This window comes from Oncorhynchus keta, chromosome 30 (assembly GCF_023373465.1).
Source record: "Oncorhynchus keta strain PuntledgeMale-10-30-2019 chromosome 30, Oket_V2, whole genome shotgun sequence".
Classification (NCBI taxonomy): domain Eukaryota; kingdom Metazoa; phylum Chordata; class Actinopteri; order Salmoniformes; family Salmonidae; genus Oncorhynchus; species Oncorhynchus keta.
The window spans coordinates 49322236-49339243 of NC_068450.1; the positions used below are offsets into that span (position 1 = coordinate 49322236).

The 17008-nt window shown below is 42.7% G+C and overlaps 1 protein-coding gene across 3 annotated transcripts in view; it reads left to right on the top strand.

Moving 5' to 3' along the window:
* The window catches only part of LOC118363658 (neural cell adhesion molecule 2-like), a 393776-nt gene that overhangs the window by 372448 nt on the left and 4320 nt on the right, over window positions 1-17008 (top strand). The window contains exons 15-16 of one of the 3 annotated variants that reach the window (XM_035744742.2): window positions 7045-7249; window positions 16100-16216. In XM_035744742.2, the coding sequence (XP_035600635.1) occupies window positions 7045-7249; window positions 16100-16216 (322 nt within the window). Of the gene's footprint in view, window positions 1-7041; window positions 7250-16099; window positions 16217-17008 lie in introns of all 3 variants that reach the window. The other 2 variants (XM_035744741.2, XM_035744743.2) reach the window with 2 other exon arrangements.

Consider the following 17008-nt stretch of genomic DNA (forward strand, 5'->3'; position numbering starts at 1 on the left):
CTGGCCACTTAGAGCCTGCAAACGAACCCACAAATACTGATGCTCCAGATACTCAACTAGTCTATAGAAGGCCAGTTTTATTTCTTCTTTAATTAGGACAACAGTTTTCAGCTTTGCTAAATGGTTTTGTAATGATCAATTAGCCTTTTAAAATGATTAAATTGGATTAGCTAACACAACATGCCAAAGGAGTGATGGTTGCTTATAATCCAATCAAATCTACTTGTAAAGCCCTTCTTACATCAGCTGATATCTCAAAGTGCTGTATATAAACCCAGCCTAAAACCCCAAACAGCAAGCAATGCAGGTGTAGAAGCACAGTGGCTAAGAAAAACTCCCTAGAAAGGCCAGAACCAAGGAAGAAACCTAGAGAGGAACCAGGCTATGATGGGTGGCCAGTCCTCTTCTGGCTGTGCCTGGTGGAGATTATAACAGAACATGGCCAAGATGATCAAAGGTTCATAGATAACCAACAGGGTCAAATAATAATAATCACAGTGGTTGTCGAGGGTGCAACAGGTCAGCACCTCAGGAGTAAATGTCAGTTGGCTTTTCGTAGCCGATCACATTCTGAGTATCTATTCTGCAGTCTCTAGAGAGTTGAAAACAGAAGGTCTGGGACAGGTAGCACGTCCGGTGAACAGGTCAAAGTTCCATAGCCACAGGCAGAACAGTTGAAACTGGAGCAGCAGCACGGCCAGGTGGACTGGGGACAGCAAGGAGTCATCAGGCCATGTAGTCCTGAGGCATGGTCCTAGGTCTCAGGTCCTTAGAGAGAGAGAAATACTCCAGATATAACAAACTGACCCTAGCCCCCCGACACATAAACTACTGGAGGCTGAGACAGGAAGGGTTAGGAGACACTGTGGCCCCATCCGACGATGCCCTCGGACAGGGCCAAACAGGCAGGATATAACCCCACCCACTTTGCTAAGCACAGCCCCCACACCACTATCTTCAACCACCAACCTACCATCCTGAGACAAGGCCAAGTATAGCCTACAAAGATCTCCGCCACCGCACAACCCAAGGGGCTGTGACTCAACCCACTCAAGTGATGCACCCCTCCTAGGGACGGCATGGAAGAGCACCAGTAAGCCAGTGACTCAGCCCCCAATAATAGGGTTAGAGGCAGAGAATCGCAGTGGAGAGAGGGTTTACTGCTAACCTACAAAGCATTACATGGGCTTGCTCCTACCTATCTTATCAGAGACAGGTATCCTATCAGAGACAGCAAGGGCGATTCGTTGTTCCAGTGCCTTTCCATTCACCTTCACACTCCTGGGTCAGACTACACTCAATCATAGGACCTACTGAAGAGATCTTCAATAAAGACTTAAAGGTTGAGTCAGAGTCTGCGTCTCTCACATGAGTAGGCAGACCATTCCATAAAAATGGAGCTCTATTAGAGAAAACCCTGTCTCCAGCTGTTTGCTTAGGTATTCTAGGGACAATAAGGAGGCCTGCATCTTGTGAACGTAGTGTACGTGTAGGTATGTACTGCAGGACCAAATCGGAAAGATAGGTAGGAGCAAGCCATTGTAATGCTTTGTAGGTTAGCAGTAAAACCTTGAAATCAGCCCTTGCCTTAACAGGAAGCCAGTGTTGAGAGGCTAGCACTGGAGTAATATGATCACATTTTTTGGTTCTTGTCAGGATTCTAGCAGCTGTGTTTAGCACTAACTGAAGTTTATGTAGTGATTTATCCGGGTAGCCGGAAAGTAGATCATTGCAGTAGTCTAACCTAGAAGTGACAAAAGCATTTTCTGCATCATATTTGGACAGAAAGTTTCAGATTTTTTGCAATGTTACGTAGATGGAAAAAAGCTGTCCTTGAAACAGTCTTGATATGTTAGTTAGTCAAAAGAGAGATCAGGGTCCAGAGTAATGCCGAGGTCCTTCACAGTTTCATTTGAGACAACGGTACAACCATTAAGATTAATTGTCAGATTTAAAAGAATATCTCTTTGTTTCTTGGGACCTAGAACAAGCATCTCTGTTTTGTTCGAGTTTAAAAGTAGAATGTTTGCAGCCATTCACTTCCTTAAGTCTGAAACACTGGCTTCCAGCGAGGGCAATTTTGGGGCTTCACCATGTTTCATTGAAATGTACAGCTGTGTGTCATCCGCATAGCAGTGAAAGTTAAGATTATGTTTCCGAATTACATCACCAAGAGGTAAAATATATAGTGAAAACAATAGTGGTCCCAAAACAGAACCTTGAGGAACACTGAAATTTACAGTTGATTTGACAAACCATCCACAGAGACAAACTGATATATTTCCGACAGATAAGATCTAAACCAGGCCAGAACTTGTCCGTGTAGACCAATTTGGATTTCCAATCTCTCCAAAAGAATATAGTGATCGATGGTATCAAAAGCAGCACTAAAGTGTAGGAGCACGAGGACAGATGCCATTAAAAGGTAATTTACCACCTACACAAGTGCAGTCTCAGTGCTATGAGGGGGTCTAAAACCAGACATAAGCGTTTCGTATACATTGTTTGTCTTCAGGAAGGCAGTGACAGCTTTTTCTAAAAATCTTTGAGAGGAATGGGAGATTCGATATAGGCCGATAGTTTTTTTTATATTGGGCCTCTGTACGCATATGTAGATATTCCATAAAATATCTGCCATTTCCAGTTACAGTAGTCATTTACAATATTAACAATGTCTACGCTGTATTTCTGATCATTTTATGTTATTAAAGGACAAAAAATAGCTTTTCTTTCAAAAACAAAGACATTTCTAAGTGACCTCAAACTTTTGAACGGTAGTGTACATTGCATTTCTTTTCGAATGAGTGGTCATTCTTGTGCGAAGTATTCACATTCCCATGATCATAGTTTTTCAACTGTATGTATGATGGGTCCCCTTATGTCTTTCCCAACCTTTATCTGTCCCCACCCCCTCTCCATTGTGTAACTATCCGCCATATCGGGTTAGTCCACTAGGGACTTTTCATTTCATTATGTTAATAATCAATTCAGCCTATACTGTGTTTATGTATTTCTGTGTGATTATTTAGTGAGTATGTAAATACATAATTAAGCCATTTTGTGTATTACTGATTTATACGTTTAGGTTAGGGTTCGTGCAGATATCCAAGAATTGTGCGACGTTCAGAATGAGACTGATGAGGTAATGATTAATAATTGACTGTGATTGATGTAAGAGATTTGTATCTTTAGAGTTTAAGTTGGGAGATAGTAACTTGTTAAATAACTTTTCCTGTAGTGCCCCAAGATTGCTAATGAGTTAATTGTTACATGATTAATTTAATCACGTAATAATTAAACATAGTTCATTGATTTGATAAAATAACAGTCAACACATTAATGATATTCACATCATCATCTCCTATGCAGTTCCTTATAAACTCACTCACCGAATCAGCGTATAAATTGATATTATTCTCTGAGGCTACCCGGAACATATTTTTTTTTTTTTATAGTTTATTTTTATTTAATCTTTATTTAACTAGGCAAGTCAGTTAAGAACAAATTCTTATTTACAATGATGGCCTCGAAACAGTGGGTTAACTGCAGCATTGAAGATCCCCGAAGACCACAATGGCCTCCATCATTCTGAATTGGAAGAAGTTTGAAACCACCAAGACTCTTCCTTGAGCTGGCCGCCTGGCCAAATTGAGCAATCGGGAGAAGGGCCTTGGTCAGGGAGGTCCAGAGATCCTCTGTGGAGATGGGAGAACCTTCCAGGAGGACAACTATCTCTGCAGCACTCCACCAATCAGATTTTCTGGTCTGATGAAACCAAGATTAAACACTTGGGCCTGAATGCCAAGCGTCACGACCACCAACCTGGCACCATCCCTATTGTAAAGCATGGTGATGGCAGCATCATGCTGTGGGGATGTTTTTCAGTGGCAGGGACTGGGAGACTAGTTAGGATCGGGGAAAAGATTAACAGAGCAAAGTACAGAGAGATCCTTGATGAAAACCTGCTCCAGAGTGCTCAGGACCTCAGACTGGGGCAAAGGTTCACCTTCCAACAGGACAACAACCCTAAGCATACAGCCAAGACAACACAGGAGTGTCTTTAGGACAAGTTTCTGAATATCCTTGAGTAGCCCAGCCAGAGCCCGGGAATTGAAGCCGATCAAACATCTCTGGAGAGACCTGAAAGTAGCGACGCTCCCCATCCAACCTGACAGAGCTTGAGAGGATCTGCAGGGAAGAATGGGAGAAACTCCCTGAATACAGGCGTGTCGAGCTAGTGTCATACCCAAGAAGACTCATGGCTGTAATCGGTGCCAAATGTGCTTCAACAAAGTACTGAGTAAAGCTTATGTTATTTCCGGGGATATTTTTTTTATACATTTTCAAACATTTCTAAGAATACTTTTTGCTTTGTCGTTATGGGGTATTGTGTGTTGATTAATGAGGGGGGGAAAACGATTTAATCAATTTTAGAATAAGGTTGTAACGTACATTTTTTGGGGAAAAGGTAAAGGGGTCTGAATACTTTCAGAATGCACTGTATCTAAAATAAAAAAATGTATAATACCCTCATCCAATGTTATTTCAAATGATGTGTGTGTAGAGTGCTAGCGTTTGTGTGTGTATATGTGTGTGTGTACCTGTGTGTGTCTCTTCACAGTCCACGCCATAAGGTGTCTTTTTATCTGATGTATTTATCTGATTCTACTGCTTGCATCAGTTACCTGATGTGGAATAGAGTTCCATGTAGTCATGGCTATATGTAGTCCTGGTGCCTGCCATAGTCTGTTCTGGACTTGGGAATTGTGAAGAGACCTCTGGTGGCATGTCTTGTGGGGTATGCAGGGGTGTCCGAGCTGTGTGCTCGTAGTTTAAACAGACAGTTCGGTGCATTCATCTTGTCAACACTTCTTTAAAAAACAAGTAGTGATGAAGTCAATCTCTTCACTTTGAGCCATGAGAGATTGACATGCATACTATTAATGTTAGCTCCCCATGTACATTAAAGGGCCAGCCATACTGCCCTGTTCTGAGCCAATTGTAAAGTCCTTCTTTGTGGCACCTGACCACACCTGAACAGTAGTCCAGGTGTGACAAAACAAGGGCCTGTAGGACTGCCTTGTTGATAATGTTGTTAAGAAGGCAGAGCAGTGCTTTATGTCAACATGTTTTGACCATGTCAGTTTACAATCCAGGGTTACTCTAAGCAGTTTAGTCACCTCAAGTTGCGCAATTTACACATTATTCATTACCAAATTTAGTTGAGGTTCACGGTTTACTGAATGATACAATGCTTTTAGTTTTTGAAATGTTTAGGAATAACTTATTCCTTTCCACCCATTCTGAAACCAGCTGCACCTCTTTGTTAACATATTCATATTCATAATCTCTTATTTAAAATGCTTATTTAGAACAGGCCAGTTTCGAATGACACACACTTTTTTCAGAAACTATTTACACAAACACAGTCCTTACAAAGTTATGTCCAGAATGCAAGCAGTTTATTTTTGGATGCAATGTTCAGACATTCACAGAAGTAGCTACAGCATAACACAATCATCCAAACCGGAAAAATGTAGGCTACATTTGTCCTAGCGCCAACTGAGGAAAGATTGACATAACACAAGCGGTCATCTTTTCTAACTCTTGGCTGACATAAACTACTATATGAATTAGCTAATAGCAATTAGTATGTATAATTAATTACATCACAGGTGAGCTCACCATTTATCAAAATAATTGAGTAAAACACTTTCTAGAAATCAAAAGTAATCCGATGATAGGTAGTTTGTGCGCCCCGCCATGTTTTTTTTTCTTCCCATAAACCAAAGATAATAAGACGAGACAAGATGAGTTTGGTCTGTTTATAGTATCCATGTTGAAGGGGGTGTGTCATCTACCATCGTTCACATCCCACCATTCACTTCCTGAAGTTCTCGAAAAATAAGTAACCCATACTCACCTCGGTTTGTTATAACATTTTTGGTCCGACAGACGATTATGTGAAACTCAAAATGCATTGTATGTCAACAAACATGGCTCCACACATAGCTGGAATTAGCTTAGCTCGTCATAATCAGTACAACCTTCTAAAAAGTATTTTACATACATAATAGGTGTCCATTACAATCTATGCAATAACCAGAATGCATTATTTGTCACCAGTACTTTAAAACGTGAACAAAACTGTAAATACATTTGGAACAGTGAGTGCATTCTGACGTCAAGTGCATAAAACAACTCACGCTGGCGCGACCGTTAGAGATATTTGGAACTCACGTACGAAAAGGTTAACATTTTTTACAGTGATTTTCTTAATGTCTGCATGAGTATTTGTACCTGGAATAAGCAATTTCATAAAGGTGTCACGTGAGGTGTCTGGTTGCTCCTAATTACACAGCACAGACCAACAAATATTTTTTACATCAACAACATAGGAATCAATACAATACGTATTGTATTACCTATCACACACTCTATTACGTCCAACCTTTGGAACTTTGGTTTTCCTAGATATGGCTACTGTATTGTGATCACCACATCTGATGGATTTGTATACTGCTTTAAAGCATAATTCTGCAGCATCTGTAAAGGTGTGATCAATACATGCTGATTATATAATTACTGTGCTGTTTGTAACTACCCTGGTAGGTTGACTGATAACCTGAACCAGGTTGCAGGCATTGGTTACAGTTTGAAGCTTTTTCTTGAGTTGGCAGCTTGATGAAAATCAGTCAATATTTAAATCATCCAGAAAATATACCACTGTTGATATCACATACTGACTGTTAGCACTTGGTGGTTTATAGCAGCTTCCCACAGGACTCTCTCTGTTTCTCCCATCTAAGCAGACTCGCTGTTCCGCAGCTTGGGCCTGGGGGCAGTGGTGACTCGGTATATAACTTGTTGAGTGACAATACTCTCCCTGTCTGGCCTCCATCCAGCAGACTCCCTGTTCAGGGGCCTTGGACTCAGGCCTGTGGGTGGCCAGGGTTATGTTAATAAGATGTGTGTCACTTAATCTTTCTCTGTAACTCATTGAGTGACAGTACTCTCTCTCTCTGTCCGGCCTCCATCCAGCAGACTCCCTGTTCAGCGGCCTAGGGTTGGGGCCTGTGGTGGGCCTGGGCCTGGTCGGCGTCCTCCTGGTCCTCGTAGTGGTGGACGTCAGCTGCTTCTTCCTGCGCCAGTGTGGCCTGCTCATGTGTATCACGCGCAAGCTCTGCAGCAAGAAGACGACCACCAGCGGCAAGAGCAAGGAGATGGAGGAGGGCAAGGCCGCCTACCTGTGAGTGGACCTTTGAATTGTGAAGACTGACCTTGTGTCATAGAATGTGTGATGTGACATTGTCAGGCAGTTATTCGCAAGTGATTGTTCACCTGCTCACTCAGTCATTTGCTTACTCACTCACTCCCTCGCTCCCTCACTCACTCAGAGTGTATCTCAATTCTTTCTACTCCCTTTTCCCTCATTACCCTTCTGATCTGGAAGAATTGGATAGGTGAAAGTTAATCCTCCATTTTGTTTCTGACATATTTATTTTCACCTGTCCAAACTTTACATATAATTGCAGATGATGGAAAGTAAGCCAATTTAGACTATTTAGACGCACACAAAGGCAGTTTATATCTCACCCGGACACTCCCCACTGTCAAAATATGTAAATCACTCATTCAATCATTTAATGCTCACTCTTCATTATGCAGAAATATACTTGGCACAGTTTGTTTTTTCATATGAACTTGTATGTGGTATGTTTGGTGTGTATGCACGCTCGTGTTGGTGTTTGCACGTTCGTGCATGTGTGTCAAATCAAATCAAATTGTATTAGTCAAATGCGCCGAATAAAACAGGTGTTGGTTGACCTGCTCACTTACCTAAACAACAATGTAGTTAAAAAAAATATACGGATAACAATAAGACATAAAAGTAACAAGTAATTAAAGAGCAGCAGTAAAATAACAACAGTGAGACTATATACAGGGGAGTACTGATACAGAGTCAACGTGCGGGGGCACCGGTTAGTTGAGGTAGTATGTTACATGTAGATAGTTATTTAAGTGACTATACATAGATGACATCCAGAGAGTAGCAGGTGTGTTAAGAAGGGGGGGCAATGTAAATAGTCTGGGTAGCCATTTTACTAGATGTTCATGAGTCTTATGGCTTGGGAGTAGAAGCTGTTAAGAATTCTCTTGGACCTAGACTTGGCTCTCCGGTACCGCTTGCCGTGCAGTAGCAGAGAGAACAGTCTATGACTGGAGTCTTTGACAATTTTAAGGGCTGTCCTCTGACACCACCTGGTATAGAGGTCCTGGATGGCAGGAAGCTTGGCCCCAGTGATGTACTGGACCGTTCACACTACCATCTGTAGTGCCTTGCGGTCAGAGGCCAAGTAGTCGCCATACCAGGCAGTGATGCAACAATTCAGGATGCTCTCAATTGTGCATCTGTAGAACCTTTTGAGGATCTGAGGACCCATGCCAAATCTTTTCAGTCTCCTGAGAGGGATTGCGTTTTGTCGTGCCCTCTTCACGGCTGTCCTGGTGTGCTTGGATCATGTTAGTTTGTTGGTGATGTGGACACCAAGGAACTTGAAGCTCTCAACCTCCTCCACTGCAGCCTCGTCGATGAGAATGGGGGTGTGCTCGGTCCTCTTTTTTCTGTAGTCCACAATCATCTCCTTTGTCTTGAACACATTGAGGGAGAGGTTGTTGTCCTGGCACCACACGGCCAAGTCTCTGACCTCCTCCCTATAAGCTGTCTCATCCATGTTGGTGATCTGGCCTACCACTGTTGTGTTATCGTCAAATTTAATGATGGTGTTGGAGTCATGCCTGGTCGTGCAGTCATGAGTGAACAGGGAGGACACAAGAGGGGACTGAGCGAACACCCCTGAGGGGCCCCTATGTTGAGGATCAGCGTAACAGATGAGTTATTACCTACCCTTACCACCTGGGGGCGGCCCGTCAGGAAGTCCAGGATCCAGTTGCAGAGGGAGGTGTTTAGTCCCAGGGTCCTTAGCTTATTGATGAGCTTTGAGGGCGCTATGACATTGACCTCTGAGCTGTAGTCAATGACTAGTATTCTCACATACTAAGTGATCCTTTTGTCCAGGTGGGAAAGGGCAGTGTGGAGAGCAATAGAGATTGCATCATCTGTGGATCTGTTGCGGAATGCAAATTGGAGTGGGTCTAAGGTTTCTGGGATAATGGTGTTGATGCGAGCCATGACCAGCCTTTCAAAGCACTTCATGGCTACAGACATGAGTGCTACAGGTCGGTAGTCATTTAGGCAGGTTACCTTAGTGTTTTGGGGCACAGGCACTATGGTGGTCTGCTTAAAACATGTTGATATTACAGACTCGGACAAGGAGAGGTTGACAATGAAGACACTTGCCAGTTGGTCACTGCATGCTCGCAGTACACGTCCTGGTAATCTGTCTGGCCCTGCGGCCTTGTGAATGTTGACCTGTTTAAAGGTCTTACTCATATTTGCTGCGGAGAGCGTGATCACACTGTTTACTGGAATAGCTGGTGTTCTCATGCATGTTTCAGTGTTATTTGCCTCATGGCGAGCATAGAAGTAGTTTAGCTTGTCTGGTAGGTTTGTGTCACTGGGCAGCTCTCGGCTGTACTTCTTTCCTAGTCTGTAATGGTCTGCAAGCCCTGCCACATCCGACGAGCGTCAGAGCCGGTGTAGTACAATTCAATCTTACTCCTGTATTGACTCTTTGCCTGTTTCATTGTTCGTCGGATGGCATAGCAGGATTTCTTATAAGCTTCCGGGTTAGAGTCCCGGTCCTTGAAAGCGGCAGCTCTAGCCTTTAGCTCAGTGCGGATTCTGCCTGTATTCCAATCCTTCTGGTTGGGGTATATACGTACAGTTACTGTGGGGATGGCGTCACCGATGCACTTAATGATGAAGCCAATGACTGATGTGGGTTACTCCTCAATTCCATCGGAGGAATCCTAGAACATATTTAGTCTGTGTTAGCAAAATAGTCCTGCAGCTTAGCATCTGCTTCATCTGACCACTTTGTTATTGATCTAGTCACTGGTGCTTCCTGCTATAATTTTTGCTTGTAAGCTTGCTTGTAAAGCAATGTTTGTGGCGTGTGTGCACATACATGTGTACGTGAAAAAATCTGTATATGTGAAAGAGGGGAAATACAAGGCTATGTGTTTGTTCGGGGTGTCTAAATCTAGGTTACAGTGTATGCTTATATGTGTTCAGGATTCACTGAGCATGCCATTACAAAACCACAGCTATTACTATTTACCTCCACTCTCATTCCATGGAACTGGAGTTTAAATTGAAAGAGCATGAATAATTAATAAATGCAAGATAGGACTGACTCTAGCACAGCAGAATGGATGGAAAGAGAGAGAGAGGTTAGGGAGAGCGAGAGATAAAGAGAGTGAAAGAGGAGAGAGGAACAGAGGGATGATAGAGTGGGAGAGTTGTCAGTGTGCCTACGTCTCTCAGCCAAGGCAAAGGAAGCGAAGAGGCTAACAAGACAGCGTGTAGCTAAACTAACATTGTGCTGATTTACAAGGAGGTGTAATGGAGTCTACAGTGTGTTTGTGTGTGTGTGTGCTTGCGTGTGGGTGGGTAGGTGATACAGAACTTTTCAAAGTATTCATCCTCGCGCTGCACTGCAGTGTCAGCTGTGCCACCAGAGACTCTGGGTTCGAGCCCAGGGTGCGACCGGGAGGTCCGTGGGGCGACGCACAATTGGCCTAGCGTCGTCCGGGTTAGGTAGGGCTTGGCCGGCAGGGATATCCTTGTCTCATCGCGCACCAGCGACTCCTGTGGCGGGCCGGGCGCAGTGCACGCTAACCAAGGTCGCCAGGTGCACGGTGTTTCCTCCGACACATTGGTGCGGCTGGCTTCCGGGTTGGATGCGCGCTGTGTTAAGAAGCAGTGCGGCTTGGTTGGGCTGTTTATCGGAGGACGCATGACTTTCGACCTTCGTCTCTCCCGAGCCCGTACGGGAGTTGTAGCGATGAGACAAGATAGTAGCTACTAACAATTGTATACCACGAAATTGTGGAGAAAAAAAAAGAAAAAAAGGATTCATCCCCCTTGGCGCTTTTCCTATTTTGTTGTATTACAACCTGTAATTTAAATGGATTTTTTGGTGATTTCATGTAATGGACATACACAAAATAGTCCAAATTGGTGAAGTGAAATGAAAAAAATAACTTGTTTAAAAAATAAATAAAAATGTAAAACGGATAACTGGTGGGTGCATTTCTATTCACCCCCTTTGCTATGAAGCCTCTAAATAAGACCTGGATCAACCAACTACCGTCAGAATTCACATAATTAGTTAAATAAAGTCCACCTGTGTGCAATCTAAGTCTCACATGATCTCAGTATATACAGTGACTTGCGAAAGTATTCTCCCCCTTGGCATTTTTCCTATTTTGTTGCCATACAACCTGGAATTAAATTATATTTTGGGGGGGTTTGTATCATTTGATTTACACAAAATGCCTACCACTTTGAAGATGCAAAGTACTTTTTCACGTGAAACAAACAAGAAATAAGACAAAAAAACTGAAAACTTGAGCGTGCATAACTATTTACCCCCCAAAGTCCATACTTTGTAGAGTCACTTTTTGCAGCAATTACAGCTGCAAGTTCTTGAGGTATGTTTCTATAAGCTTGGCACATCTAGCCAATGGGATCTTTGCCTATTCTTCAAGGCAAAACTGCTCCAGCTCCTTCAAGTTGGATGGGTTCCGCTGGTGTACAGCAATCTTTAAGTCATACCACAAATTCTCAATTGGATAGAGAAGCCCCAGAGTCTGCAACACCACTAAGCAAGGGGCACCATCAAACAAGTGGCACCATGAAGACCAAGGAGCTCTCCAAACATGTCAGGGACAAAGTTGTGAAGAAGTACAGATTAGGGTTGGGTTATAAAAAAATATCCAAAACTTTGAACATCCCACAGAGCACCATTAAATCCTTTATTAAAAAATGGAAAGAATGGTGCCTCCCGGGTGGTGCAGTGGTCGAAGGCACTGCATCGCAGTGCTAGATGTGCCACCAGAGACTCTGGGTCGAGCCCAGGCTCTGTTGCAGCATGGGGCGACGCACAATTGGCCTAGCGTCGTCTGGGTTAGGGAGGGTTTGGCCGGTAGGGTTATCCTTGTCTCATCGCGCACTAGCGATTCCTGTGGCAGTCCGGGAGCAGTGCATGCTAACCAGGTCGCCAGCTGCACTGTGTTTCCTCCGACACATTGGTGCGGTTGGATTCCGAGTTGGATGTGCGCTGTGTTAAGAAGCAGTGCGCATGGCTTGGTTGGGTTGTGTTTCGGAGGATGCATGGCTTTCAATCTTCGTCTCTCCCGAGCCCATATGGGAGTTGTAGCGATGAGACAAGATAGTAACTATTAACAATTGGTATACCACGAAAAAGGGGGGTAATTATTATTTTTTTAAATGGAAAGAATATGGCACCACAGCAAACCTGTAAGAGCCAAGGTGGGCATTAATCAGAGAGGCAACAAAGAGACCAAACATAACCCCGAAGGAGGTGCAAAGCTCCACAGCGGAAATTGGAGTATCTGTCCATAGGACCACTTTAAGCCGTACACTCCACAGAGCTGGACGTTACGGAAGAGTGGCCAGGAAGAAACCATTGCTTCAAGACAAAAATAAGCAAACACGTTTGGTGTTTGCCAAAAGGCATGTGGGAGACTCCCCAAACATTTGGAAGAAGGTACTCTGCACTGATGAGGCTAAAATTGAGCTTTTTGGCCATCAAGGAAAAATACCTCACATCACCCCAAGAATACCATCCCCACAGGGAAGCATTGTAGTGGCAGCATCTTGCGGTGGGGATGTTTTTCATCTGCAGGGACTGGGAAACTGGTCATAATTGAAGGAATGATGGATGGCGCTAAACATAGAGAAATTCTTAAGGGAAACTTGTTTCAGTCTTTCAGAGATTTGAGACTGGAGGACAACGACCCTAAGCATACTGCTAAAGCAACACTTGAGTGGTTTAAGGGGAAACATTTAAATGTCTTGGAATGGCCTAGTCAAAGTCCATTCATCAATACAATTTAGAATCTGTGGTATGATTTAGAGATCGCTGTACACCAGCAGAGCAGTTTTGCCTTGAATAATGGATGAAAATCCCAGTGGCTAGATGTGCCAAGCTTATAGATACATACCCCAAGAAACTTGCAGCAGTAATTGTTGCAGAAGGTGACTCTACAAAGTATTGACTTTGAGGGGGTGAATAGTTATGCATGCTTTGTTTCACAAGAAAAAATGTTTTGCATCTTCAAAGTTTTAGGCATGTTGTGTAACTCAAATGATACAAATTCCCCAAAAATCTATTTTAATTCCAGGTTGTAAGGCAACAAAATAGGACAAAAGCCAAGGGGGGATACTTTTGCAGGCCACTATATCTTCCTGCTGAGACTGCAGACTGCCTCTGATTTACGCCTTTCAACACATCTGAGGGATTTAGATTAATGGAAAGTAGGAGATGCTTTAAGTTTAAGATGCTAATTCAGATCCACCACGGTGCTTAAGTGGTGCTAAGATGGGATTCTAAGTCTTAGAGATGTGTTGAATGTTTTGTAGGATTGTATAAGTTATGTAAGACACTTACATGTAAATGGCCCACCTACTCATGACAGTAAGTGGTGAATGGAAAGAGATGATACCGTATGTATAGTAACATTAGATTCTGATGGAGTTGACTTGGGTAGGGTTGTGATTCGTAATTTGATTATGGTTGTGCTGGTCATGTCTTTGACGGGAAGCATACAGCGTGTTTTACCAGTTTGCCTTGGGCAGCATCTCATTCCAAACAAGTTGTTCCCTTTTTTGCAGCCTCGCTAGATCTGATAAAAATCAGTATAAGCAAAATAGAAGAAAATAGCTAGAGCTACTGCTTACACCAACTCAATTGTCTCAGATCTGCAGGGTGGTTGAACAAGGGCAGAGGGAAAGGGACATTATTACCCTCTCCTTCCCGCACAATAGCGGCCCACTTTCTTTTTCCCAAAGAATCACATTATCACTAAACAATTTGATTAAATTAAAATAACTTTAATTCACTGGCTAATTAACTATTCATTGATTTCAGGAATGCATGCTTTCAGCATTTTTAGGTGACTATGCATACAAATGTAAATTAGCAATGTATAATTATTTAGTTGCATATTTGATGTGTTTTTGCCTGCCATAATTAATATTGTATTGAGCAATGACGTGCTTATGTGGAAAAGGTGGTAATAAACAGTTTGTCCTTTTTAATAGATTCACATTGTATAGAAACACAAACAGAGATAAGTCATAATTAGAATAATTTATTTAGCTTATACTGTATAGTGCTTTTCAGTACAAAGAAATAATCTCAAAGTGCTTAAAAAACTAAATAAACAAGCACAGCGCTATAAAAACAAATGAACACATGTTAAAATAGAGAGGAATGCATTTAGGGACGTAATACTACTATGAATTACTATGAACACCCAACATGATTGATTAACCCATTTATGTCTTCTACAGAGACAAATGTACAAGTAATCTCCTATACTTAATTATTGTTTAGCATGTAAAGCACTGTACACTTTTCACTAAGTGGGAAATATAGTGGCAAAGTAACTGACCAGGTTTTTTTTAGGTTTGTAAGACTAGTTCTGCATCTCGGAAGAAATAGTAATTGAGTCATCTTTGGTTTAGGAGTGTTGTCTTTAGGTTATAATTGGATATGTAAGGTCTGGTGGGACTTGAGCACTGCACTTTTGCTTCGTATAAGGCATGGTTTATATGTGCTTCCTACATGCTGTTTAGAGGACTTGGACTCTTTTTCCCTTGTATTTAAAGCAGGGGTCTCAAACTACAAGTGGGGCCAAAGGCAAGCTGCTTTAATGTGGATGGTACTTGTCCATTGTCTTTAGATGTTTATATTATGCCTTCTCAGACTGTTTGAGGAATGAAGCTTATACTAGGCATACACTACACACTTCTAAAATCTTAACAACTTGGACGTGCACCAATTTCCTTGTCCCAAATATTACATTCTGTCCCTCCTCAACCCCAGGTTGCTCACATTACACAATGATTCCCTAGTTGATCTTGCCCTGAGTTTCTCAGTTGTCATAGGAAAACAATTCGGACACGTAATCAGTGAGCTGGTTTATTAGTGTGCACATTATTATGTGCAGAAACATGTTTAAAAAGAGACAGAGGAGCAGATTATGGACTTAATATGAAATAAAAATGATAATATGAAATTATCTTTTTGGTTTCTAACACGGTAGGATGCAGATGTAACATTGGTGCCCCTGGTGGGTGGAGATTTCACTGAAGAACCAATGGAATTGTCTAAAATGAGCAAACTCCGCTCATCCGGGTCACCAGGCCATGTAAAATGAATCTATATTGGTCTCTATCTATCTCTATCCATGTGTGTGTTGCTGTTGCTTTTTTCTTCGCCATCATTGTTGGTCTCACATGCTGAGTACTCATTGGCTATTGTCAGCAGTCCTTGCCCAATTGCATCGTAGTACTGCACATACTACAAGATGTACGACCAAAATGTCAGAAAAATTCTCAGACAACCGACAGGGGTCTGGAGAACGGAACAGCCATCATCAGTGTGTCAGACATCGGCCCCCTCAGAGTCACTACTGACATACTGTGGAGCTTAGCACCCAAAACCTCTGAGATAGGAAGTGGTTGAACCCAGGGCCAACCAGGTTCCCCCGACTCAGCCCAATTCAATCCCTTTGGATTGTCAGCAAGCCCCAAAGCACTGGTGTGGATAGCCTTATTGGCGCGATTAACATTGTTGTAGGAAAGAGCAAGCGAGGGAACGAGAGAGGCTTCCCCACTGTGCTTTGGTGTCACTTGGAGGCTCTGTTAGATTATAGGCAGGCACACTGAGATATTGCCTCAGCATTCTGTGTGAGGGTTAAATATACAAGGTTGCATGGAGACATGGCCGCTGGAGATATCATAGAAGAGGAGAGATGAGAACAGGAAAGCGCTGCTTCTGTCTGCTTTGTGTAACAAATGGATTTGCTGAAGTTTGTGTGTAACTGTGTGTGCACGCATGTGCATGCTCATGCCTGTGTGTGTGTGTGTGTTTGTGCGTAGGGGCGATGGGTCCAAGGATCCTATCGTTGAGATGAGAACGGAAGAGGAGAGAATAACTAACCACGATGGGAGCCCAGTGCACGAACCCAACGAGACTACTCCTCTCACAGAGCCGGAGTAAGGAACCAGAACCACTAGGATTCTAAGGCCCTGTCCACCCTAATGCTGTATTTAGGTGATACGAGGTAGACGACAATCTGGATGTCATTGTTTTCAATGACAGCACGACGGTAAATGCCATTGAGGCAGGCTGTGAATGCCGTCAGTTGCGACTGTAGGGACTTGCCCCCAGTTCAAATATTTAAACTTTTACCGTAGCGTTGTTTTCTACCGGATGTTGATTTACATTGATTGTTTACTGAAATCACCATAGCAACGCATATGAGCGTGCTGGCTTGCTTTTGCCATCCCCCTCTTACTTGAGTTCATGTCATGTACAGCTATGCTTACTGGTATGATGTTTTTTGCGTGCCTCGTCTAAATGCAGCATAATGTAACCCCACCCTAACCCAAATATGCAGCCATATTAGTAGAAAAGGGCACTTTAGTTGAAGTTGACAAGAAGCAAGTTGGTGTTTTATAGGTCTTGCCCTTGCACTCACTTAACTGATATAATTTATGGACCTGGTTATAGTAGTGGACTAGTGGTGGAAATGTGCTTTAGTATGAAAGAATATGGTCAATTCAGGCCACAACCGTGTCCTGTCAGTGTATAGTATATGGTTCAACAGCCAGGGGCCAAAGTCAAGGTTTATTCCATCTTATAACAGGCCTCTTCAACACCTTGCCAATGGGATCGTTGAACGCTACTGGATTTGATAGTTGTAGTGTTGTCTTTAATCGACTGAGTTTGTATGAGTACTAGAAACGGCAGATTTTTATTAAGGATTTTTTTTTTTTTACCTTTAT